We start from the raw sequence: 27,707 nt of genomic DNA on the forward strand, positions 1-27,707 counted from the left end.
CTCTAAAATATTTACTTATTAAATATATTGACCAACTTATAAATTCCCATTAATAATGCAATACAGTTTTTTTTAGTATTAACAGTTCAGGTACTTTGGATTAAAACGTTTGGAAAAAAATAGGTTACCATTTTGCACCAAGCACTACAATTCATAATGAAAACATATGCTGAATTCTTTGATCTTACTTCATTTCAAATGCTAAATATCCCCAAATGTTAAAATGAAATATAATGCAATAATTTCTCTTGTAAAAGATATTTAAAATTAGTAATCTAATACAGAGTGAAACCCTTGAACTTGTATCTATATATTAACATTAATAATCAATTTTATATAAAATGGTAAAAGACACTATGGTAGTTAATATATTACCTTTGACACAGCTGTCATCATCCACATTGCTTGTTGAGGATAGGCTAGAAATACTTTGGCTATTATTTCCATCAAGACAACAAAAACTTCATCATGAGAATGACAAATTCGAGAGATCAATTGTGAAAAAGCAGTCAAAAATTGATATGGAGCTAAATGATTTGTGTGCTCTGCGATAACTTTGTTTATTTTAGCTAAATCATTTCTCATTTGTACACGATCAGAACGGCCAGCTGGGGGGAAAAATGAGTTTAAAAAACAGTAAAGAAAAAAAGAAAAAAAGAAATATATCAGTTCATTTCACAGAAGAAAAATTTTGTTTTAAAAACACCTTTAAAAGATTTTATTTCCATGCCCAAAGCTAGATTACTTGCTAATTTGTGAAAAGAAAGCTGTCCCTGTCCAAGTAGGAAAAATATTTAGGGCCATTGAAAAACCCAAGGGATATTAATTTTCACTATTCATTGTAATTTTTAGGGTAAATTATTTGGTTTAAAAGATTTTAACTTGCAGGTCCTGAATTGTAACTACTTAAAAAGTCTATGATTTGTCTTTCCTTTCCTTTTTAACATTTAGTTTCTTACACTAATATAACATCTTAATGAACAAATTCATTCCTAGTTTTTAGTAAATTACATTGTCAAGCCAAATCTGACTTTAAACCAAAGTTATAATTCTTCCTAGTCTCTTAAAATTTTTACATGAAGTGTGATACCTTTTTCCCATTCATACGCCTTTGCACCAAAATCAAGCCATAGTGATAACATTCGTGGCATTGACTGATATATGAATTGATTTCCATATTGCAGAGATCTGCAATTAAATAGATAAGAAATATTATTAGCATAGTACTCTTTTCTACATTATATAAATTAAAATTTAAAGACTTAAACTACCACATCAGTTACATAAAGCCTTCTGACAAAAATTGTGGTATCAATATTTCTTCCTAGTGGAGGTTATTTTTGACTCCTCTCACTCTTGTTTTTATTACTATATTTCTCACTTAGTTCTATATTCCTTGTAGCAAAAATTATACAAATTCTGACATAATCAAAGTCTGTCAATACTTCTTTGAGTTTTTCCTTGGGATCTCCATGCCTTACTTGCATTCCATGGCCATAAGCTTAGGTCAAGCCCAATCTTGCCATTTCTGGAAAATTACAATAACTTGGTCATCCTAATTCTACATTTCTTCCCTGCAATAAATTTTAGATTAATATTCCTGAAATTCTGGCTTTATCATGTTCTCCCCCTATTCAAAACCAGGAATCACCTACCTATAGATTAAAACTATGTGAATGACTCTGTCTGGGATTCAAATATTCACAAACTTGGGTCTCCATAATTTTCCAATCTTAGTGTCTTATCAATCACCAGTATACATCTTTCATCAAGTATAGTTTCCTCACCATCCTGTGAAGAAAGCACTCAACCCTGTTTCTCATGAAATCTGTGAAAAGTCAGTAAGGTCTCTCCTTCTCGAATTTTTTTTTGAGACCTGGACATCACCTTATTTTATATTTTTAAAAAAAAGTTTATTATATCTTAGACAAGGTAGCATGAGGCAAAAATAAACAAATACATTTTTTACTGTAGTAAAACACACATAAAATTTACCATCATAACCATTTTTAAGTGCACGGTTAAGTGGTACATTAATTTTGTTGTATAGTCATATTGCTGTGCAACCATCATCACAATCCCTTTCCAGAACTCTTTTCATTCTCCCAAAGTGAAATTCCATACTCGTTACATAATAATTCCCCATTTCCCCTACCCAGCCCCTGACAACCACCATTCTGTTATACTTTCCATCTATATGAATTTAACTACTCTAGATACCTCATATAAGTAGAATTATACAATATTTATCTTTCTGTGACTGGCTTATTTTATTTAGCATAATGTCCTCAAGGTTCATCCATGTTGTAGCATATATCAGAATTTCCTTCTTTTTAAGGCTGAACAATATTCCATTGTATGTCTGTACCACATTTTGCTTATCCATTCATCTCTAGATGAACTCTTGGGTTGCTTCCATGTTTTGGCTATTGTGAATAATGCTGCTATGAACATGGGTGTACAAATATTTTTTTGAGACCTGTAGAGACAGTTTTATTACACAGAATTGCATCTGCCTTTCAGGAACTATAAGAGGGGATTTTCTTTCCTTCTCATTTTGTCAAGATTTATTTCACCAGAATTTAGGAGAGCCAGCAGGTTTTGTGTTTTTTTTTTTTGTTAAGGTGTACAACGATTGTGTATTTTTTTTTTTTTTTGAAACAGGGTCTCACTCCGTCGCCTGGGCTGCAGTACTGGAGTACTGGAGTACAGTGGCATCATCATAGCTCACTCCAACCTCAAACTCCTGGGCTCAAGCAATCCTCCTGCCTCAGCCTCCCAAGTAGCTGGGACTCTAGGCATGTGCCACTACACCTAGCTAATTTTTCTATCTTTTGTAGAGACAGGGTCTCACTCTTACTCAGGCTGGTCTTGAATTCCTGAGCTCAGGTGATCTTCCCGCCTTGGCTTCCCAAAGTGCTAGGATTACAGGCATGAGTCATCTCACTCAGCCAATTGTTTGGTTTTTTAAAAATCATTTTATTTATTTATTTAAATTGAGAAATAAAAATTATATATACTTATATACAGCAGGTTTTGAAATATGTATATATTTTGGAATGGCTAAATGGAATTAATTACCTCACATTTTTTTTTTGTAGTGAGAACATTTAAAATTTATTCTCTTAGCAATTTTCAAGAATACAATACATTGTTGTTAACTGTAGTCATTATGTTGTACAATAGATCTCTCCAACTTATTCCTGCTATCCAACTGAAATTCTGTACCCTTTGACCAACATCTCCTTAACCTTGCCCCCTCCTCTCTGAGTTACACATTTTTAGTTTCTACATATAAGTGAGATCACACGGTCTTTGTCTTTCTATGCCTGCCTGATTTCACTTTAAATAATCTCCTCCACGTTCATCCATGTTGTCATAAATTACAAGACTTGTGTCTTTAAGGCTGAATAGTATTCCATCGTGTGTGCATACACATATATATCACATTTTCTTTATCCATTCATCCCTTGAAGGACACTTAGGTTGATTCCATAGCTTGGCTGTTATGAAAAATGCTGCAATAAACATAGCAGTGTAGATAATTTCTTCAACATACTGATTTAATTTCCTTTGAATATATACCCAGTAGTTGCATTGCTGGATCATATAGTGGATCTATTTTACACTTGATCTTAGCCAAAATGCCAGGAAGCAATGGTGGATCTAATTTTAACATTTGAGGAACCTCCATATTGTTTTCCATAATGGCTGTACTATTAATAATTTACATTCTCACCAGTGTGCAAGGGTTCCCTTTTCTCCAAATCCTCTCCAACACTTGTTATCTTTTTGTCTTTTTGATAATAGTCATTCTAACAGGTGTGAAGTGATATCTCATTGAGGTTTTAATCTGCATTTCTCTGATGATTAGTGATGTTGAGCATTTTTTATATACCTCTGTTGGCCATTTTTATGTCTTTTGAGCAATATCTATGCAGATGCTTTGCCCATTTTTTAATTGGTAATTCGTTTTCTTACTACTGAGTTGTCACACATGGGTTATTAACTCCCTATCAGATATGTGTTTTGCAAACATTTTCTCCCATTCCATAGCTTGGAATCACTCTGTTGATTATTTCCTTGGCTATGCTTTTTGGTTTGATGTAATCCCCATTTATCTATGTTTGCTTTTGTTGCCTGTGCTTTATGGTTCATGTCCAAAAAATCATTGTCCAGACTGATGTGACAGAGCTTTTTGCCTAGGTTTTCTTCTAGTAGTTTTACAGCTTCAGGTCTTACACTTAATTTTTAAATTCACTTTGAGTTTATTTTTGTATATGGTGTGAGATAAGGGTCTAATTTCATTTTTCTGCATATGGATATCCAGTTGTCCCAACAATATTTATTCTCTTTTACCTACTGTGTGTTCTTGGCACCTCCGTTGAAAATCAATTGACTGTAAATGCATGGATTTATTTCCAGGCTCTCAATTCTGTTCCATTTGTCTATGTGGCTGTTTTTAAGCCAGCAGCATACTATTGTAGTATATTTTGAAGTCAGGTAGTGTGATGCCTTTAGCTTTGTTGTTTTTGCTCATGATAGCTTTGACTATTTGGGTTCTTTTGTGGTTCCATACAGATTTTAGGATTGCTTTCTACCTCTGTAAAAAAGCCATTAGAATTTTGATAGGAATTACACTGAATTTACAGATCTCTTTGGGTAGTAGGGATATTTTAATAATATTAATTCTTCCAATCCAAGAATACAGGATATCTTTCCATTTATTTGTATCTTCAATTTCTTTCATAAATGTTTTATAGCTTTCAGTGTACAGGTCTTTCACATCCTTAAATTTATTCATAAGTATTTCATTTTTTGTAATTATTGTAAATGGGACTGTTAATTTATTTTCAGATACTTTGTTATTTGTGTATAGAAATGCTACTGACTTTTGTATGCATATCCTGAAACTTTACTGAATTCATTTATTAGTTCTAAGAGTTTTTTGTTGGAGTCTTTAGGGTTTTCAATACATAAGATCGTCCTGTCTGTAAAGAGGACAATTTGACTTCTTTTCCAATATTAATCCCTTGTATTTCTTTCGCTTGTCTAAGAGATGTGCCTAGGACATCTAGTACTGTGTTGAACAGAAGTGGCAAGAGTAGGCGTCTTTGTCTTGTTCCTAATCTTAGAGGAAAAGCTTTGAACTTTTTACCAAGTACGACATTAGCTGTGGGTTTGTCATATACGGCCATTATTGTATTGAGGTACATTCCTTCTATACCTAATTTTTTGAGGGTGTTTTTAATCATGAAAAGATGGTGAATTCTGTCAAATGCTTTTTCTGTATGTATTTGAGATGATCATATGGTTTTTGTCCTTTATTCTGTTAATGTGGAGTATCACATCTATAGATTTGTATATGTTGAACCACCCTTGCATCCTGGAATAAATTTCACTTGATCGTGATGAATGACCTTTTTAATGTGCTGTTGAATTCAGTATGCTAGTGTATCTTCTTTATGAAGTCTACCAGACTTCTGCAACAATGCACTGCAAAGAGATATAGTTAGGAAATCATCAAGCCAGTGGCTTGAATGTTGATATCAGATGATATACAGGCACATGATACATACTAAGACTAAAGAGCAAATGAAAGAAACTATTACTCATTTTAGAAAAGAAAAAATGCATTTAGTAATTGTCTTCTGCTTGTGCTTCCATTTCAAAATGCCAATAGGTCAGATATTCTTCCTCAATAACAAGCCATAAACAATCATTAATAAAATTAGGTCTAGATTTTGTAAAACTTAAGCTTCATTTTGGGAAGAAAAGCTTAGATAAATCGTGCTATCCTAACACCACTTGCAAATGGAAAATATTGCTTTAATTCCTGAAGATATTTACCTGAGATGTCATAGTACCTGATAATAATCAATTTTAATAGAGTCATTGCTCTGAAGTAAGATACCCTTCAATGTAAAGCAATGGTACATGAGTATGATAAGGAGAATGTATGGAATGCTATTATTATTTCTTAGGAATTAATAATTTGTCAAAATAGAAACAGTAGGTGTGAGACAATATACTATTTGACTATAATATATTGATATGAAATTAAAAGTTATATTTCATGTTATCTAGTTTAAGAATAAGCTCTTTCCACAAGTCTCATGTCAAAATCATTTTCATATATATTACTTCTTATTGGAATGGGCTAGAAGGAAATATTTCACTGCAATAAATACATTAGATTTAGGGCCTTCTGGAAGGATACTTAATTTTCATTGTATATTCCTGGTGCTGTAGAATTTTTAAAAATATATGCATATATTACTTTTTTAATTAAAAAGTTATTTCTTAAAGTGAAAAAAGTTACATAAAGAAAGAATTTACACGTCATGTAAGGTGACAGATTGAATCAATGATAAGCAGAAAATACCTAGAATATGCTAAGATATGTGATGACAATTCAATATTAACAGTTATCCTGACATATTTAATCTGCAAACATGCAATTCTCACACTTTACCTTCCAAAATGAAGAACTATATACCGGATGAGATCACCCTGTTTTTCCATTTTGTTGTCTGTGACCATGGGCATCAATTTGTCATAGTACTTGGCAAGGTAAAAATGCCCATCTTCCCACTCTGGCAGGAACATCGTCACATCCTATAAAAGAGACCATAGGATATTCACCTAAGAAAATCCCACACTATGCTGGGAAGTAAAGAATAAATAGATGATTAGGAATCAAAAGTATGAGACCCACACCTAGGCAGAGTAAAGTCAAAAGCAGACTCACTCTTTGATGTGAATAAGGAATAGCTACCTTAGAAAGGTTTTCTAAGGATGTCAGGTCAGTTCTGGTGGGTTATCTATTGGGCAACATGAAATAGCTAAATAATTAGCTATTTAGGAGAAGAAAACTCCATTTATATCACTACTTTATAAAATATATCAAAATAATTTCCAGATGGATTATTTTATATGTGTGTGTGTATATATACATGTATATTGTAAAGGGCATTTTAAAAAATCCTCAATGAAAGTAGAAGTAATGTCAAATTTCTGAAGAGGGTAGGACTTTAAAAAGCATAAAAATTATGGCAAAATAAAAATCACATATCTTATTTTTCTCCAAGATCTCTCACAAGTTATTGAAAGGACAGCATTGTTAGTAAACCATCTAACATAGAAAAAGGAGAAAAAAAAATCACTGCCCCCTTGTTTGTTTAACCACCTGTGGCTTAACTTATTTTCTTTGAGAGTTTGTTTTACAGCATTTGAAAAGTGTTGAGCAGACAGAAAAGGCACATCCTCCACATCCTCCACATCCACCAGACCACATTCTAAGAAGTCTGATAAAGCCAGCCTAGCAGAGAAGAAAAAAAATTGCCTCCCATTATCATTTTACAACAATAACTATTCTACAACCCCAATAAAAGCACAAGCCACTCATCCTTGGGTAGGCATTTCTTCTTTCTTTCATGCCATGCTCTTTCCTCCCTTGGAAAGTAAGGTAAACTTACTTCAAAACCTATCTTAATATTCGAGTCTAGAATTTTTTCTCAGCCTGTAGTATGAGCACCCTCCCTAACAGTTATTGTACTCTTTCTCAATTCCTTCATAATCAGGCTTCTAAAAAGAATTTGCTACCTCACATTCATTCCTCAAACTATTTTTTTCTTTTCTTTTTCTTTTTAAAGAGACAGAGTCTATCACCCAGGTTAGAGTGCAGTGGTGTGATCACAGCTCACTGCAGCCTTCAATTCCCGGGCTAAGGCAATCCTCCGGCCTCAGCTTCCTAAGTAGCAGGGACTACAGGCAAACGCCAACATGACTGGCTAATTTTAAAAAAAAGTCTTTTGTAGTGATGGGGTCTCACTATGCTGCCCAGGATGGTCTCAAACTCCAGGCCTCAAGTGATCCTCCTGCCTTAGCCTCCCAAAGGGCTGAGATTACAGGTCTGGGCCACTGTGACTAGCCTCAAACTATTAATATTTCTTTTTGGCATTAGTCTTCACCACTACATTGCACTAGCTCCTTAAATCCAAAAGATACTTTCCAATTCTCATCTCATCTCAGCAACTGTTTCTGTTGTACAAGATACTTTTTTCAAATGCTTTCCTCCCTTGGCTTTTCTGAAGCCACAATCTTTCAAGCTTTCTCCTATCTTTCTGGCCACTCTCACTCAGTCACTCTGTCATTTCCTCTCACTATTCCTGCCCTTCAAATATTTGTGTGGCTGATTAATTTTTAATGTTATTTGAAACGTGATGGGAAATACATGACAAAATGACTGACAAAAAAAATTTTTTTTAAATGAAATTCCACTCTTAATCCAAGCAAGTTTAAGAACATTGTTTAGACCAGGAACCTTAAATGAGACCTTGAGTTTCTACTGGATCTAATCTTGAGACCCTACAGACATAAACCTGCCAGGAATAGAGGAGAGAATGACATGATTAGATGTGTGGAACAGATGCTCAGTTCATGTACCCAACCAGCCACACAGGGACAAGGCTGCCAGTGGGCTTCTCCCATGCAGAAAAAAATCTATTATTCAATCTGGTTCTTCCTTCCTGCCTTTCTGCCTGCCTTTTTCCCTCTTTCCCTCTCTCCATCTTTTCTTCCTTTTCTTTCTCTCCCTTTTTATTAATAGTTAAGATTTTAAAATTTTATTTTGAAAAGTAAAACTCACATATAGAAACATACACAAATCTTATGTGTACAGCTTGATCAGTTACCACAAATTGACCCTCTCCATACAAGAACTCCGGAAACATGAGCCCTACCATTCATCTTCCAAATCGCGACTACTTTCTTTTTTCCCCAAAATAACCACTATCCTGATTTCTAATACAATAGCTTCGTTTTGCCCATGTTTTAATTTTTTATAAATAGAAAGAATCATACTACATGTATTATTTCGTATCTGGCTTCTTTCATTCAACATATTTGTGAAATCAATCCAAGTCAGTTTGCTTTATAGGATTCCATTACAAGAATATGCTATTATTTATTTATCCATTCTGTAACTGATTGACGTTTGGGTTACTTCCAGTATAAAATTTACAAATAATGATGTTATTCTTGTACATATCCTATGATGACATGTTGGGTCATATTATATTCTGGATTATGAGCCAGATTAGAAGAGTATCATTTATATGTGTTGCAAGTATCTTCTAATCTGTAGCTTGCCTCTAACTCACAATTGTATCTTCTGATGAACAGAAGTTATTATTTCTTCATGGTTAGTGTTTTTGTTCTGTTAAAGAAGTCCTAACCTAGATCAACAATCTATCTCAAGTTTAGTCTAGTTTATGGTATGAAAAAGGGATCAAATTTGATTTTTTTCCTCTAAGATATACAAATAACACAACACCATTTATTGAAAAGACTATCTTTCACTATCCTACAGTATCATCTGGAACTTGTCTGGACTCTCTGTTCTGTTCTATTGGTTTATCTGTCTGACCTTACATGAATATACCACTATATAAATTACTCTACCTTTACAATAAGTCTTGATATGTATGCTGGTTATTCTCAGCTTGCCCCTCCAGATATACTTGCCACCTTTTAGCCTTTTCCACACTGCTTGGTGCCCCAGAAGATGGACATTGATGATTTAAATCAATGGGCCTATTTGCCCTCTGGCTTCCTGTCAGGTTGAGGCAATGGAAGGCAGCAATAAATGAGAGGAGTAGAGGAGAGTGAGGTTACCCCGTTTTCCTCCCTGCTGGGCTGCAGTTGACCATAGTTGTGTTTCGTTTCCTAAGGTCAAGTTCTGGTCCAATGGCCTTTTCCTACAAATATAGCTCTCTTTACAGATTCCAGTAAATGCTCTCCCCTCTTGCTTCTTCAGGTCTAGAAATGCCAATGGCTCCCTGCTGTTAATAGTCATGGATTAGCTTCCCCATCCTTTGTTGATTTCTCTTAATCTAGCTTTTCATTAAACTCTCTTTAATTATCTCTTTGGATTATGCCATCTATTTTCTGCCTGCACCCTAACTCATACAATATAGTAAGAGTGTTTTGGATAGATTGGAGTAGAAGAAGGAGACGTGACAACTAACGCTATATGAGATCCTGGATTAGATTCTAGATCGAAAAAGGGCATTACTGAGAAAACTGGTAAAATGTGAATAAGGTCTTTAGTTAACAGTATTTTTATCAATGTTAGTTTCCTAGTTGTAATCATCATACTACAGTTGCGTAATATCAAAATTAGGGGAAACAAAGTGAAGGGTAGATATGGGAATTCTGTATACAATTTTTACAACTTGTTTTAAGACTAAGATTATTTTAAAATAAAAATTTTAAAAATGGACAGGCATGGTGGCTTATGCCTGTAATCCAGCACTTTGGGAGGCTAAGGCGGGAGGATTGGCTTGAGGCCAGTTCAAAAACCAGCCTGGGTGACATAGCAAGACCCTGTCTCTATAAAAAAAATTTTTTTTAATTAGCCAGGTGTGATGGCTCACACCTATAGTCCCAGGTACTCGGGAGGCTGAGGTGGATCGATCTCTTGAGCCCAGGAATTTGAGGTTGTAGCAAGCTATGATCATGCCACTGTACTCTAGTCTGGGCAAAAGAGAGAAATCCTGTCTCTAAAAAATAAGATAAATTAAATTTAAAAAATAAAGTGACAGAGAAAAAAATACACGTTGGTTATTCTTGGCCTTTGGATTTTCATGTAAATTTTAAATTCTAATTGTCAATTACCTGTTAGCATTTGATGAGGACTACATTAAACCTCTATGTCAATTCGTGGAAAAACGATGTCTTTCTATTATTTAGTCTTTGCAACCATGTATGTCCCATAACTTCTGATTTATTTAGGCCTTTTTTTTAACTTCACTCAATAATGTTTTAGTTTATTTATTTATTTATTTATTTATTTTTGGAGAGGTGTTTGGTGCAACTTAATCCTAGGTATTTCATGTTTTTGTTGCTATTCTAAATGGTATCATTAAAAATTTTAAATCAACTTTTTAAAGATATAATTTTCATACAATAAAATTTACATATTAAGTGTATACACTGATGGCTTTTAACACACACATACACACACACACACACCCCCATGGAACCGTCACATCACTCCAGTCAAGATAATGAACATTTCTAACTTCCCTGAAAGTTGCTGTGTGTACACAGCTTCGCCACCAATTTCCTACTGACTACTCAGGTAATGACTGATATGGTTTCTTCACATATAGTTTAACCTGTTCTAAAATTCTATATAAATGGAATCATACCACTGTATGTTCCTGTTACGTCCCTCTTCTTTCATTTGGCATTTCTGTGACATTAATATACCTTGTGGCATGTACTAGTAAGTTCATTTCTTCTTGTTGCAGAGTAGTATTCCCTTATCTAGTCTTCTGTGATGGCCAGCTGGGCTATTTCTAGTTCTTGTGAATAAAGCTGCTATAAACATTTGTGTGCAAGTCTTTTTATGGACATATGCAATTATTTCTCTTGAATAAACACATAGGAATGGAATGAAATATGGTAGGTGTATGCTAAATTTTATATTCTCACCAGGTCCATTTATTGTAATAATAGATACTGCTAGTCTTTTAGACTGTAGCCATTGTAATGTGTGAATTCTTATCGCATTATGGTTTTAGTTTGTATCTTCTTGATGACTAATGATGTTAAACATCTTTCTATTTGTTTTTTGGCCATTTGTATGTATTTTTTACGAAATGTCTATTCAAGGTTTTTATAGATCTTTAAATTGAGCTGTTTGTCTTATTAAGTTTTAGAGTTCTTTATCATGTGGATACAAATCCTCTGTCAGATATGTATTGTAGGAATTTTCTCTCAGTCTTTGGCTTACTTTTTCATTTTCTTAACAGTGTCTTTTCTAGAGTATGTTTTAACTTTGATGGAAATCCAATTTATCAGTTTTTCTGTTATGGTTAACACTTTTAGTGACCTAAGAAACCCTTGCCAACACTAAGGTTGTAAAGATTTTCTTCTATTTTTCCATCCAGAAGTTCATTATTTTAGCTTTTTGGTTTAAATCTATAATCCACTTTGTAGCAATTTTGTCTATGGTGTGAGGCAGAGGTCAAATATTATTTTTTTCCTCACACATATATCCAACTGGTTCAAGCATTAGTTGCTTGTAAATGATATATTTTAAATTACTTTCTTGTTGGTATATAAAAATAAAATTGATTTTATATATTATATTGTATAAAGCAATCTTGTTGAACTCACTCAACACTTACGTATCTATAACTTTTGAATTTTCTATATATATAATCATACATATCATCTGCAATTAAGAAATGCTTTATATTTTTTTCCCTGATCTTTATATCTTTCACTCTTTTTTCTTTCCTTATTATACTGGCTACAATCTCCCGTAAGTGTTTAACAGAACTGGTGATATTAGAGCTATCAACATTTTGCCGTTTAGTAAGAAGCTGCGGGCTTTTGTAGATACCCTCTACCTAATAAATGACTTTCTCTTTTCTTACAAATTTGCTGAGAGTTTTTAATCATGAATGGATGCTAAATTTTATCAAATGCCTTCTCTGCACTTATGGAAACAATTATATAATTTATCTCCTTATTTCCACTCATGTGGTAAATTACACTAATTGGTTTTCATCCAGTGAATCAACCTTACACTGGGAATAAACTTAATCAAATTATTTTGTTTAGGATTGCTGAATCTATGTATCTGAGTGAGACTGGACTATAATTTCCTTTTCTTGGAATGTTCTTGTTAAGTTTTGGTATCATGAGTAGGCTAAACGCCTAAGACAAATTAGTCAGCGTTTTATCTTTTCCTATTCTCTGTGAAAGAGTTTGAAAAAGATTACTATTATTCTCTTTCAAATATTTGGTAGAATTCAAAAGTGAAGTCCAGTAACCTTCAAGTAATCTTTGTAGTAAGTTGTTTAATTATTGATACGTTAACAGTTAGACAACTATTGAGATTTTCTATTCCTTCTTGTGTCAAGTTTGGCAAAAAACTTTTATTCCCTAGGAGTTTATCTATTTAAAAATTTTCAAATGTACTGCCTCAAGGATGTTCATATTTTTCTATGATGTTAGTAATGTCTTTAAGATGAATAGTGATTTTCCTTTATTCATTCCAGAAATTATTTGTGGTTTCTCTCTTTTTTAACTTATGAATCTCATAAGGGGTTTACTGATTTTACTGGTCTTTTCAAAGAACTTGCAGTTTTACTGATTCTTTCTACTGTATATCATTTTCTATTTATTTTTATCTTTATTTAAATTACTTTTTCTGTCCTCTAACTCTCTTCCCTCTCCTCCTGAAACTTTTAACACATTGACTCCCAGCTGAGTTGTATTTAACTCAGGCTAGTTTTGAGCCCAGGGCCTCGTGAAGCAAAACCCTGCAGTTGGTTCACGAAAATCTTACTCACTGATGTTCTTATTGTTACAATTAATATTGACAACTTAATTCTAAAATGTGTATTGCATTGCATATAACTGACGCACAGAAAACAATAAAAAATAAGAAGTTATAACAGATCATTTTGTTTTAATAAAACACTGTGACCCCAGGGAAAAAAATTTTTTTTCTAGTGAGGCAGTCAATGTGTTAAATATATGTATTATTAGACTTCTTGATATTATCCCACAGGCCACTAAGGCTCTATGGTTTTTGTTTTTTCTTTTTTCAGGCTCTTTTTCTTCTTCATGCTTCATTTTGAGAGTTTCTATCGCTGTTTTCAATTTCACCAATCTTTACTTTGGCAATATCTAATTTGCTGTCACTCCCATTTTATTTCTCTTGGATAAATACCTAGGAATGGAATGGCTAAGTCACATGGTAGATGTATATTAATTATTTACATTCCCACAGCAATAATGAGAGTTCTAGTTACTACAATATTAGGAATTTTTAATTTCAGATATTATATTTTTTCACATGAAGACTTCCATTTGGGTAATGTTTTAAAATAACAGCTTTATTGAGATATAATTCACATACTATAAAGTTCACACTTTCACAGTGGCTTTTAGTCACAGCTATACAACCATCATCACTATCTAATTCTACAACACTTTCATCACTCCAAAAAGGAACTGTATGAATTAGCAATTGCTTTCCATCCTCAACCCCCAGCCTCTCGCACCCATTAATTTACCTCTGTCTCTATGGATTTGCCTATTCTGGCCATTTGACATAAATGGGATCATACAATATGTGGCCCCTCTGATCTCCACATCATTCTACAATGGTGAGCCTCTCCCCCTTTTCTAAGCACTTTTGTCTATATCATGTATAGGCAATAGGCAGAAAAGAAGAGGCTACTCAGGCCTTTATGACAGGAAATTAGGGATATACCCAAACTAATGAGAACCTGGTATCCTTAGAGCATCTCATTCTCTTTCTGTTCCCCACACCTCAGGCTTTAGTACCCAGGCAGAGATAGGAGATCTGCAATGTCTGCTATCAAATTTTGCTGTTAAATAATAGTGAGTTTTTGTGGGCCTCAGAAGTTAGTGTGCCTTACAGACTGGAATAATTTCAGGAGATCTCTCCAATTGAGAAGGTAAAACTTATAAAGTATGGCTTCAGGAACTGCCTCATTATCACTGCTCTTTAGTATAATATTATTTTTTATGCACATTAAGGTTAGTTTCTTAGGTGGCATGGCGTCTTCTTGCAAGCAAGGGAGCAGGGGCTGGGTTCCCATTATTTATCTTATTCAGAATTCAACATTTTCTGGATCTAAGATTAGTGTTGTCTGGGTCACTTGTTTTGGCTCTTTGTTCCATTTAGGTCTTTCTCATATCTTCAATTTCTCTCCTCATCGTGCTCTTGTTCTTGTCTATGTTCTTAAGCTTATGGAACATATTTACAACAGCTGCTTTAAAATCTTTATCTGTTAATTTCATCATTTCTGTCTTTTCTAGAACTATTTCTATTGGTTGATTTTTCTCTTGTCTATGGCTCACATACATACAATAAGTTTTTTTTTTATTAGATGCTAGACATAGGTAATTTTATGTTGTCAAGTTTTAGATTTTGTTGTATCCCTTTAAAGAGTGTTAGACATTGATCTGGTAGACAGTAAGGTTACTTGAAAATCAGCATGATCCTTTTAAAGTGTGTTTTAATGCTCTTCTAGTGAGGATGTAGAGTAGGCTTTTAGGCTAGGGCTAATTTAGTCCCACTTCTAAGGTGGGGCCCTTTTAGGGTCTCTACTGAATGCTCTAAGTACGTGGTGAGGCCTCTCCATTTGGCTCCTGTATTGAATGACTCTTTCTGTGATTTGAATGATTTTCAAACTTGTATGAGCTCTAGAAATTGTTCTTATAGTTTCCCCATGTTTGTTCTTTCCCTAGCAGTTATTCTTAGCCTGGCCTCATAGAATTTTGAGTTATTCATGTGCAGCCTGGTATTCAGGCAATGATTCAGGGGATTCCTATGCAGACAGGAACTCCTCTGTTTAACTCTTTTCTCTCAGTCTGCCTCACATATTCTAGCCACCTCCCCTTAGCTTTATTTTTTCCTTTCTTTTGCTTTTTTTTTTTTAATTCCTCTTTCTCAGTTCCTTCTCTAATTTCTTGAGATGGATACTTAGTTCATTAATTTTGAGCTTTTGTTTTCTTCTAATATATGCAAATAAAATTTTAAATTCCTTTTAAGAATGGCTTTAGCTGCATCCCGCAGGTTTTGATATATATTTTTATTATCATTCAGTTCAAACTAATTTTAAATTTCCATTGCAATTTTTTCACTGACTCATGGATTACTGAGAGGTATATCTCTTATAACACCATCTATATAAAGTCTAATACCTACTAAGGAAGTTATATACTATTTTTGCTAAAAAATTTTCAGGCTAGGATGTAGTTAACTTTGGGAAGGTGAGAATAAGCGATTACTGGGGTTAAGGGGTGGTGGTTTGTGGAGTTCTAATAATATTCTACTTCTTGACCTGTGTGGTGGTTTCACAAGTATATTTATTTTGTGGAATTCCATATACTTATTAAGTTTCACTAAAAGGTCAAAAAATGTTCCTACATGTGATCTTCAATATGGACTTCAAATCATTTTATCTAGTTACAAAACCAAAAAAGATTCATTGAGTTAACCGAAATTACATTATACATATACTTGCCTTATATTTTTTCATAACTGCATTGCTTTCAAAGTTAGCTGTTTCTTCCATAAATCGGCCCACCAGTAGCATAGCTCGACCATGGATTAACATGTTCTTACTCTCAGTTGGGGTTTTATTTTCAGGAAAACATAATTCAACGCCTTTCTGAAGCACAATTAGTGCCTGGTGAACATCACCCTAAAAGAAAAAAGGCAAAAATAAGCTTTTTAACTTGAACTCTTCTTATATTCATGCATTCATTTACTCATTCATTTTACAATTACAGTCAGCGCTTTATATTTGCAGGTTGTACATCATGGATTTAAGTAACAGTGGATCAAAAATATTAGGAATAAAAAAATAACAAAAAACAACAACATAACAATAAATAATACAAATAAACAATATAGTATAACAACTATTTATATAGCATTTACACTGTATTAGCTATTATTATAAGTAATCTAGATATGATTTAAAGTATATGGGAGAATGTGTGTAGGCTATATGCATATACCACACCATTTTATATAAGAGACTTGAGCATCCACAGATTTTGGTATCTGGGGGAAGTCCTGGAACCAATCCCCCCATGGATACAGAGAGAGGACTGTAATTAAAGTGCGGGGAACTGAAGATATATATAGATGATTAGGGCTAACAATAATGAATAAATCAAAATCTCTGCCTTAAAAAAGTTCATAATCACATGAGGAAACAGATTACATAAAATAACAACATATTGTGCTAAGTGCTATAACAGAGAAATATACATGGGTATTATAGAGAATAGAGAATGGACTTCCCTAAATCTACCTAAAGATATATGAAAATGGAAGAAAGCAGCTGTCAGGAAAGGCTGTCAATGGGGAAAATCAGAATTGGGTCTTAAAGAATGAATAGAAATCTTCCTGACACAGAATTTAGTGAAAAACATTCTAAGTAGAGGGACTAATAATTTTAATTGTGAGAAAAGCAAGTAGTCTGATTTTAGCTGAGGCCTAAAGGGTTTGTGAGATAGTGATAAATAAAGCTGAAGAGGTAGGCCAGGACTCGATCAGAAAGGGATCTGTGTATTTCTTAGAGTTCAGACTTAGTCCTAAAGGTATGAAGAATATGTTGAAGGATTTAATCTTTTTGAAGGAGCAACATAATTCCATATGCATTTTAGAAAGATCTAAAAGAAAGTCTTTCTAAATGAAAGACGGCAATAATGTACACAGACAAATGGTGAGATCCTAAGAAAGGCTGTTAATATTGTTAGAGGACATAAATAATAAGGGCATGAATTAAAGCAGTGGAAATAAATAAGAGGGAAAGGATTCAAGAGATATTTCTAAGGTTAAAGAACCATGATTGGCCAGGCGAGGTGGCTCACACCTATAATCCTAGCACTCTGGGAGGCTGAGGTGGGAGGGTCACTTGAGGTCAGCAATTTGAGACCAGCCTGAGCAAGAGCAAGACCCTGTCTCTACCAAAAATTGAAAAAATCAGCTGGGCATGGTGACGCATGCCTGTAGTACCAGCTACTCAGGAGGCTGAGGTAGGAGGATTGCTTGAGCCTAGGAGTTTGAAGTTGTAGTGAGATTGATCATGCCACTGCACTCTAGCCAGGGCGACAGAGCAAGACTCTGTCTCAAAAAAAATAAAAATAAGAAAAAAAAAGAGAGAGAGAACCATGATTCATTCTGCAACTGAATGAGAAAAGTGAAGGTAAGGAAGGAGTTTAAGATGATGCCCAGATCTCTGTTTTAGATGGGAGGAAGGAATAGAGTCTTGTTCAGAAAAATAGGGAACATGGGAATATAAACAGATATTGAGTATTAGGTGATGAACTGCATTTTAAACATATTGAGTTTAAGGTATTACAATACATAAACTAGAACTAGCTCATAAAATGACCAGGTACTGACTAATATAAGCAGAGTTATTACTTTCCCTTCTCATCTAGGAAACATCTCCTTTCCTTTCCTATTTCACCCACCACAAAGTTGTAACCACATATGGCACCAACCATAGTTGCTAAGGGTCAATTTCAGAACATGCTATGTCCACTAATTCTAGACTAGTGGAAAGCATGAGGAGATATGCAAGTAATAACCATTTAAGGCTAGGGCATAAACTTTGCAAGTAGTTCAGATATTTAAAAAGCCCCCTTCTTATCGCTATTTCTTTAATCTGGGGATGGCTGTTCTGATTGCTGTTCTTTTCTGATGCTAGGCCCTTCCTGACAGGCTAGATTACAAGTGAAGCTTGACAGTAATCATGGCAAGTCCACATATATCTAATTATCTGCCAGACATGTAAGGAACAGAGTTATGTTTATTTAACAAATATTTATTGAGTGCCTACTACATATACCCTATATACATAAAGTGAAAATAAATTAAGAGTCAGTCCCTTTCCTCAAGAAAAATATAAGATAGATGAAAACTGAAAGAAATGTATAATCAGTCTTGAAATGGGAAGATATTTGGGGACTTCAAGGCAGAAGGAACAGTTTCTTCCAAACTATGGTAGATAAATAATGAAGAAAAGTGACAGAAAAAGGTTCTGAATTTGGATTAGGGACCTTCTCTCACTAGGGTCTTTGCAGAAAGTACGTAATTCCCAACAGAATTAACTGATGACATTCCATTGACCATTACCTTGGACCACAGCCACTTTGCTCTTTCCACATACAGTTCAGCGAGTCGTGATTCCCCTGCATTAAGGAGGGCATTGTAGGCTGTCTGGTGGTGACCAGCCTTTCTAGCTACTCTGGCACTTTGTAGCCAGCATTCTCCAACCATTTCGTTGTAATCTGGTCTAAAGGAAAGTGGCAAAACAGGGAGAGAAAGAGGGCATTTGTTAAGTGTATTCAATGACTTAACTAAAACCTCTCTTCCCAACATAGAACTTTCTCAATATGCTATTTCAAAGGAATCAATGATTAATTTGTTGAAAATGATTTTAATTTTCTTACAGTGCTCCCTTTTATCTAGTATAAGTCTATGAAGACCTCATTCTTGACATTTATTAGAAGCCCCTCCACATGGTGGTTTTTTTTTTTTTTGTTTGAGACAGTCTTGCTCAAGGTTTGAGGTTCTATTGCCCATGCTGGAGTGTGGTGGCGCTAACATAGATCACTGCAAATTCAACCTCCTGGGCTTAAGCAATCCTCCTGCCACAGCCTCCTGAGCAACTGGGACTATACGCAAGAGCCACCATGTCCAGCTAATTTTTAAATTATTTTTTGTAGAGATAGGGTCTCACTATGTTGCCCAGGCTGATCTCAAAACTCCTGGTCTCAAGAAATCCTCCCACCTTGGCTTTCCAAAGTGCTGGGATTACAGTCATGAGCCACCATGTCTGGTCTCCCCATGTATGTTTTTAACATTTAAAAAAAAATAAAGATAAATGTCATATAAAAGTGATTCTTAAACTCTAGGTTCCTTTCAAATATATAGTATAGTCTTGACAATTGAAAGCAGAAAAAATAGAGATCAGACAGAAAATTAGGAAATATAAATACTCCCAAATTGTATCCAAATATAATACCATAGTCAAGATAACTGACATTGAAAAAAAAAAAAAGTAGTATGAAAAACCTTTTGTTGAGGCTTAATAATGCCCTCCGGAGAGCCAGGATGGGCTCCTTGGCTCTGTAGGAACTCTGGGTCATTTCTAGTCGAGCTACCCAGTTTAGAGAATCTTCTTGAGAACTGTCACCTGGAGACTGGTGGAAAAGTGGTTTTATGCTATGCTCCAACTCACACAACATGTGCAATCTGAAAATAGATAGAACCTATGTTAAAATGTTATTGCATTCAGCCTTATTAATCTTATATATAAAGCATGTACTTTAAATTGGCCATGAAGAATCTAAAATGTGTAGTTTTCTTTGGTAGAACTTTAATACATATTCTTGGATTACAAACAGTAACATTTATATCTTTTCACACTGGATATAAACATCAAATTATGCTAGTTTAAATATTTAATGCTTTGCTGTGATCCTCAAATTTCTATGAACTAAATTGGAGAAGGGTATATAAAAACAAATTCAAATGTATCAAGATCAAACTTTACTACCTACATGAAATAAAGAGAAAATATGGATCCATTCATTATGAACCGATAGGAAGTATTTGTATTTATTTTTTGTGCTACTGTAAGAAGGCCTAGCATAGTAGATGACACTAAAAAATTAGGAAATTAATGCAGTTTTAATTTTTTTCCTAACAGTGATAGAAACTGTGATACAGTCACACTAGTTTTTTCTCCCTTTGTAGAACAGTCAGTGTCTATGACTCATTGTTTAAGGCAAAAGGATATAGTTGAATAGTTACAGAACAGAATTAAACTCAGTAGTTCAATTTCTGGTTTCATTAAGATGTTACCAAAGGGGCTGATACTAAATACAGTGAATTCTTCTAACTTAAAAAAAAATCGCTTAATTATCTTTTAAATTTATTATAGTTCAATTTTAATACTTATTTTACCATTTTTCCTCAGGTGGAATTAATAGATCTAAAATGTTTTCCATCATTTTCTTCCTCACCTCTAAAAGTTAATATTCTTTTCTGATAATGTAATACCTATATTTTGAGGGAAGATGTGAAGTGCATTTCTAAATAAGAAGGAAAGGGAACCAACAAGTACCAAGCACCAATGTGCCAGGTACAGTAAATGTCTATGTTATATTTAGTTTAGTTATATAGAAAGTAAACTAAGAAGGCAAATATAAAATTTTTTGTTATGTTTTTATTATGCTATGTTTTATTGTTTTATGTTTATGTTTTATATGTTATTTTTTTTACTGGTCTCATAATTGCCTTTCCAATTAAAAGGATGCTAGTTAGAGTATTTTTCTTAAGACTATAGGATGATTATGAGGTAAAAAGAATGAAACAGCCATTCTGTGTAGCTATGCATGATACCAAACATACCATCAATTATTTACTCATCAAAAAATTCTAACCCTGTCAGGTGACATTTATAGTCCAGGAACACAAAAATGGAAACTTCAGAATACCTTACAATATATTCATATCCTCTTTGGTAAGAGCCTCTTTCAAAGCTAGCAGCTGAAAGAGGTACAATTTGTTCTGCTCTCACTAGTTTCAATGTGTCATAAAAAGCTGTGATATCTCTTTTTTTGGCTGACAATAATAGCTGGCCCAGTCTGACACTCCATGTTGTAGATTTCCCATCTGAAAAACAAATGAAGAATCAAGAAATGTCATAGTAGCTAGGTCCAAGAGCCAGCTTTATTTCATTTGATAAAATGGTCAGCAGAAATACTGAATAGACGGCTTCATTCTATTGTGAACAACTAAACACGGCAATCAAAAAATAGGCTAAGAGCTTAATTATGAATGTTGCTAAGCTACTTACATCCAAATATTTATGGCATATTGAAACTGCTTATATTTTAAGAAGTAATTTTACCTGTTGCTAAATAGTTTTCCACCAAATCCCACTGTGACAATTTCCAAGCTGCTTCTACTCTGTATGTATTTAATTCGTCCGTCCATTCAGACCTATTAAAAGAAACCCATATCAACTAAACTTTAATTTATTTAAATTTAAAGTGGCATTTAGAGAGTTTTTCATTCGTTTACTCTATTTCATTTATTTATTGCTCTACTTATTATATTTATATTGTATTTGTACTTAGATACAAAATAATTATCTTTATCCAGAAACCACCTGGAAAATTTTAATCTTTCCATTCCTCAAAAATGTTTTCTAATTACAGCTGATAGAGCCATTAAAAAATCTTCAACAAATTGTGCAATATATTAGCGCAGAGTTAATTCCTGGATAATAACAAAGCCCACTGTAAAATTAGCTGCATGCTTAACTTGAACAAAGAGGAAGGAAGGAAAACAACCAATCACATAAATTCAGAGGTAAGCGATTCTACTAACTTGGGATTTTGAATTAAACTTAAGACAAAAACGTAGGGGCTAGTGGAATGGGTCAGGGACAGTTGCGGGGTCCATAGAACCCTCAATACTAAGGGCATAAGAAAGTTACAAATGATGTGTCAATGGCATAAGAAAGTATACAAAACTAGCTACCTAAAATATATACCTATTCTTAAACCATTTTCAGTTAATTTAAAGTTTTAGTTTGTAAAAACCAGCATGACATAGGCTAATTATTTTTTCTAAGCATTCTACTTAGGTGACACTAGGATGACCGATGATATTTGTAATCGTGACTACATAGAAGCAGCTATTAATAGCTTTTCCTTATGTTACTTCTTTTTTTTTTTCTTTTTCTTTTTTCAATACAGAGTCTCGCTCCATTGCCTGGGCTAGAGTGCTGTGGTGTCATCCTAGCTCACAGCAACCTCAAACTCCTGGGCTCAAGCAATCCTACTGCCTCAGCCTCCCTAGTAGCTGGGACTACAGGCATGCGTCACCATGCCTGACTAATTTTTTCTATGTATTTTTAGTTGTCCAGATAATTTCTTTCTATTTTTTAGTAGAGACGGGGTCTCGCTCTTGCTCAGGCTGGTCTAGAACTCCTGAGCTCAAACAATCCGCCCACCTTGGCCTCCCAGAGTGCTAGGCGTGAGCCACCATGCCCCACCAAGATTTTCCTTATCTTACTTCTTTACTAACCACATTGTTTCAATATCTGCTATATGCTAGATTCTGGGCTAGGTGCAGTCTTTCATTTAATAATACGATAACACTGCATATAGCACATATATATCCACATTATAAATAAGGCAACAAATTCAGAGAGACTAAGACTAATATTGTCAAAACACTCCTTGCTCTTTCTGCAGTAAAAATATATAAAGTACACCAGGCATGATGGCTTACGCCTATAATACCAGCACTTCAGGAGGCCGAGGCAGGAGGATCACTTGAGGAGTTCGAGACCAGCATGGGCAACATAGGGAGATCCCTGTCTCCACAAAAAAATTTAAAAATTAGCTGGCATGGTGTGTAGTGCCTGTAGTCCTAGCCACTTGGGAGGCTAAGGCAGAAGGATCACTAGAAGCCTAGAGCCCAGAAGTTCAAGGTTACAGTGAGCTATGATTGGGCTACTGTACTCCAGCCTGGGCAAGACCCTATCTCTAAAAGAAAAAAAAAATACACAAAGAAAATATAACAAATGACCTAATCAATTTTTATTTCTTAAAAAGTCTAAAAATAGCAGCATAAATATTGCAGTAGTATGTTCCAATTTCTAAATATGTACACCACGAAAAACAACTTAAGGCTAAAAGAAATACAATAGAAATCTAATTTTCAAAAGTCCAGCTTTGAAACTTTACAAGCTTATCATCAGACACCAAAATATCAAAATTTCAGGATAAAAATCTGAGTAGAATTAGCAGTATTTGCTATCCAGAGGGGATATGTCATACCAAGCCTTATACTAAAAAGTAGCAAATGGCCATGAGAATCAGGCTATGAGAATTTACCCACATAAATGAGCACATTCGAAAAAATAGTGTATAAGGCAAGCACAGTCAATATTTTTTGCAAGGTATTTATTTAAATGCAAATAGAGATTTTCCCTGTGGAGACAAAAGTGACTCCATCTTGGATGCTAATCTGCCACGTTGACTTCTGATTAACCCCAGTACCAGGAATGCCTCCTGATTCCTACTTTATTTACTGTACCTACTGTAAGAACATGTGCTCACTATAAATCCTGTCTTTAGATCAAAGCAACCTTGATGTTACCACACAAATTACAGCCTATGATGCATACAGCATTCTTGCCTGTTCTGGAAGGTTGCCTTTAATTGTCTCCATAGAGCACATACCCCTTAAATTGTCCCTATAAAGTATGTACTCCTTTTCCCTGTGGTATATAAGCCCTGGGTTTGGGGAGTAATAGTGCAGACATCTGTCTTCCTGCCATCCAAGACCATGCTTCCTTCTCTAAGTTCCCCAATAAACTACCCTTTACTGACAAACTGGATTTATCTGCCGCATTCTTTCATTTCTCAGCTCCTTTGACATTTGGGGGCCAATTTGCACATACAGCTCTTTCACAAAATGCACCCCAAGAAAAGCACATCCCCTCAGTGATCATTTGCTTCACTGTGACACAGCATCCCTTCATTGAATGTGGACATGTGCCTTTTCACAACCCAAAGATCAGGAGGTTCTATGTGACCCAGACCCAAAGAAAAGACAAGAGGAGTCTAACTGCGCTATGTCATAAGAAAACCTGACACCCCAATTTGAGCCATGACAAACTTTCCCAAATTCCTGTAATCTACTTATTCATAAGGTTTCAACTAGTCTGAAGAAACACATCTAATTTTTTTTCCCCATCACTTAAGAAGGAAAGTAGAGAAACACATCTATAACATATAATAATTCTCTACTTCAGTGAAGTTTCCCTGTCATTTCAATAAATTCCAGTACTGTGATACCATCTGATCAGCAGTGAACTTCTCTGCTCTCAGACATTGTAGAATGGTAGTCTTCATGAATCACAGTTTTGGAACTTATAGAAACTGTTCAAAAAATGTTGGCTTCAGAGTGGTCTACCTAAAAACAGTGACCTGTGTGTTCTTTAGTGAATGGAGATCCCATTCCCTTTTGACCAGATCTTATTGCCCAGAACAGTCATTTGGGGTCTGGTGAACATATTAAGGAACAAGGCTTTCAGCTCTCACAGCAAAGCAGTTTCAAGAGCAGAGCCAATCTCTACAGTTAATCTCCAAACTGGAAGAACTATTCAGCCTTAATCTTTCCCAGGTATGTGTATTATTTTTTGTATAATCTGGTTTGCTACAATAAACCCATTTTCTTTAGAAAATACTGCTTTCATATTTATCTATCCTTTAGTGTAAGATCAACCCACACAGCCTACAGTGGTATTACATAATCAGTCACAAAGTTCCCTCTCCCACCTCTAGCACAGATAATAACTGGTGCTGATACTGTAAGCAGAGCATAGGTGCCTTTTGCAGCCCAAGAAATACCTATATGAGCTGCACCAATAACAGGTGGGCTCTGAAAGCTTCCTGTTTTAAAGCAAATCTAATTCAAGGATGACTCTTCGGACAGAAGATAAGCTATTAAGTGGTAGGTCGACTTATGAAAAAGTCAAAAACCATTCTTTTGGTGCTTATCTCCAACACCATAAAGACATATAAAAAATTTCATTAATTTAGTATACATTAAGTCACCCAATTCACTAATTAAAAATTCTCCAGACAAAATAATGAAAGAAAATCATTTTTACATAAAGTATTACCTGTTAGCATGCACTCCATTCACTTGAGTGATTACAGTAGACAGCTGACCAAGACCTAACATGGACTTCACTACACCATGATAATGAATGATCTAGAAATTTAAAAATATTTAAAATATTAATTATTATTTCAAATATACCTTGGGAACCAAAAACAGTTTAACTGATATTCTTTTTTTTTTTTTTTTTTTGAGACAGAGTCTCACTCTGTTGCCCTGGCTAGAGTGCCGTGGCGTCAGCCTAGCTCACAGCAACCTCACACTCCTGGGCTCAAGCGATTCTTCTGTCTCAGCCTCCTGAGTAGCTGGGACTACAGGCATGTGCCACCACGCCCGGCTAATTTTTTTTTCTATATATATATTTTTTAGTTGTCCAGATAATTTCTTTCTATTTTTAGTAGAGACGGGGTCTCGCTCTTGCTCAGGCTGGTCTAGAACTCCTGAGCTCAAACGATCCTCCCAGAGTGCTAGGATTACAGGCGTGAGCCACCACGCCCGGCCAGTTTAACTGATATTCTTTAAAAAATACTATTTATCTAATTGTACTTACCTTTCTTAATTGAAACTGACTTCCTTGGCTACACAGCAGGACTCCCTATCAATGTCCTAACACATTTAAAGTAACAGAAATAAATGCAGACAACCTAAAAAATTTCGGATTGAATTTATTATATTTTTCCAAATTTAGTGTACTTTTTGGTTCAGATCAAATATAAAAGTAACGACCATAAAAGTATCCAATATCTTTAATATTTTTTAAAGATTATCATATTTCTCACATAAACATTAAAACTGAAAGGTCATAATGTTATTAATATAGAGTTTGGGCTTTAGTAACTAAAAAGTTAAATAGGATTATGCAATTTATGAAATATTCTTTTTTTTTTTTTTTCAAAGATAGGGTCTCGCTCTGTTGCCCAGGCTGGAGTGCTATGGTGCAACCACAGTTCATTGCAGCCTTGAACTCCTGGGCTGAAGTGATTCTCCCACCTCAGCCTCCAGAATAGCTAGGACTACAGGCATGCTCCACCATGCCTGGATATTTTTTTAGTTTTTGTAGAGATGGGTCTTGCTATGTTGTTCAGGCTGATCTCAAACTCCTGACTTCAAGTGATCCTCCCACCTTGGCCTCCCAAGGTATGAGTCACTATTCCTGGCCCAATATTCTTTAAAATTGAAAACAAGATTATGAAAAATAAAGGACTTACACATTGATCTTCTGAAAAACTAAACATGCCAAATATGACAAAAAGAAATACCCCACGATTAGGGAGAATCAAAGGCAAAATTATAAATCAATGATTCAAAACTCCTTACTTGCCCAATAGACAACCTACTTCTATTAGTAAATGTAGCTCAGTGACTCTAAGGGACCGTTTCAGAGACTTGCATGTGGGTGAGTGGAGGAGGGGGGTGTGAAACACGAAAATGTTTCTTAGGCTATAGGGAATCACTATTACTAAAAATTGATGCATGGCTTATACTTTAAATAGTAAACCAAGATTATATAAATTTTAGAGTTATTAAATGCACAATTTTAATATAAATATACTCCACAATAAATCTCATTCATTTGGGGGATATCTAAAATCATAGACATTTGGTATTGGAAGGGATTTTTGAGATTATTTAGCAGAAGTCTCTACTTTTATCTGTTAGGAAACTCAAATTCAAAGAAGGGTAAATATTTTCCAGACACACTGTGACATTGGTAAAGACAGTATTGAAACTAAGATTCCCAGAGCTCCTATTCAGGGCTCTTTTCATTATGTTGCCTTTCCATTATTATCTTACCTGGTCTGGTTCTAGCTGAATAGCTCTGTCATAACAGGCAGTGGCATCCCTCAGCAAGCCAATGCTTTCATGTTCAAGGATCTGTTCTTTTAGAGATGGTTCTGCTTTTCGAATTGCACTTACTCCAGCTACTCCATCTGGTTCATGCATAGCAGCATATAGTTTCTTCGTTCAATGATTAAAAAACAATCAAATGAGGGAAAAAGCACAACCGGAAATAAAACTATCCAACCACCAGTTCATATAGAAAGAGCATATGAGAAATTTTGCCTCGAAGTAACAATAAGTATTTGTTTCAAGACAGAGATACTGTAAAATTATAAACTTATTTACAGGCATTCTATTACCTCAACCTTCTTATTCTACTTGTACACAAATCTACATCAGTAACTGTTATTGATCTACTTGTACACAAATCTACATCAGTAACTGTTATTGATCATGAGGGTTGTAAAGAACCTCACAGTCCTAAAACTCTTTTTTTTTTTTTTTAATTTCAGCATATTATGGGGGTACAGATGTTTAGGTTATGTATGTTGCCCATCCCCCCCCCCAAGTCCGAGTTTCAAATATGTCCATCCTTTGGGTGGTGCGCATTGCACTCTTTGTGTATGCAAAT

General features: G+C 34.6%; 1 protein-coding gene across 1 annotated transcript in view; it reads right to left on the reverse strand.

Annotated features, from left to right (window-relative positions):
- ATR (ATR serine/threonine kinase) overlaps positions 1–27,707 on the reverse strand; it is a 113,334-nt gene that overhangs the window by 18,840 nt on the left and 66,787 nt on the right. Inside the window, exons 29-38 of the mRNA XM_012647440.1 lie at positions 27,089–27,253; positions 25,296–25,387; positions 21,501–21,592; positions 21,085–21,262; positions 19,658–19,837; positions 18,716–18,875; positions 16,086–16,265; positions 6,476–6,618; positions 1,091–1,188; positions 376–608 (exon numbers count right to left, since the gene is read on the reverse strand). Coding sequence (XP_012502894.1) covers positions 376–608; positions 1,091–1,188; positions 6,476–6,618; positions 16,086–16,265; positions 18,716–18,875; positions 19,658–19,837; positions 21,085–21,262; positions 21,501–21,592; positions 25,296–25,387; positions 27,089–27,253 — 1,521 coding nt within the window. The remainder of the gene's footprint in view (positions 1–375; positions 609–1,090; positions 1,189–6,475; positions 6,619–16,085; positions 16,266–18,715; positions 18,876–19,657; positions 19,838–21,084; positions 21,263–21,500; positions 21,593–25,295; positions 25,388–27,088; positions 27,254–27,707) is intronic.

Source organism: Propithecus coquereli, unplaced genomic scaffold, assembly GCF_000956105.1.
Source record: "Propithecus coquereli isolate 6110/MARCELLA unplaced genomic scaffold, Pcoq_1.0 Scaffold268, whole genome shotgun sequence".
Lineage (NCBI taxonomy): Eukaryota > Metazoa > Chordata > Mammalia > Primates > Indriidae > Propithecus > Propithecus coquereli.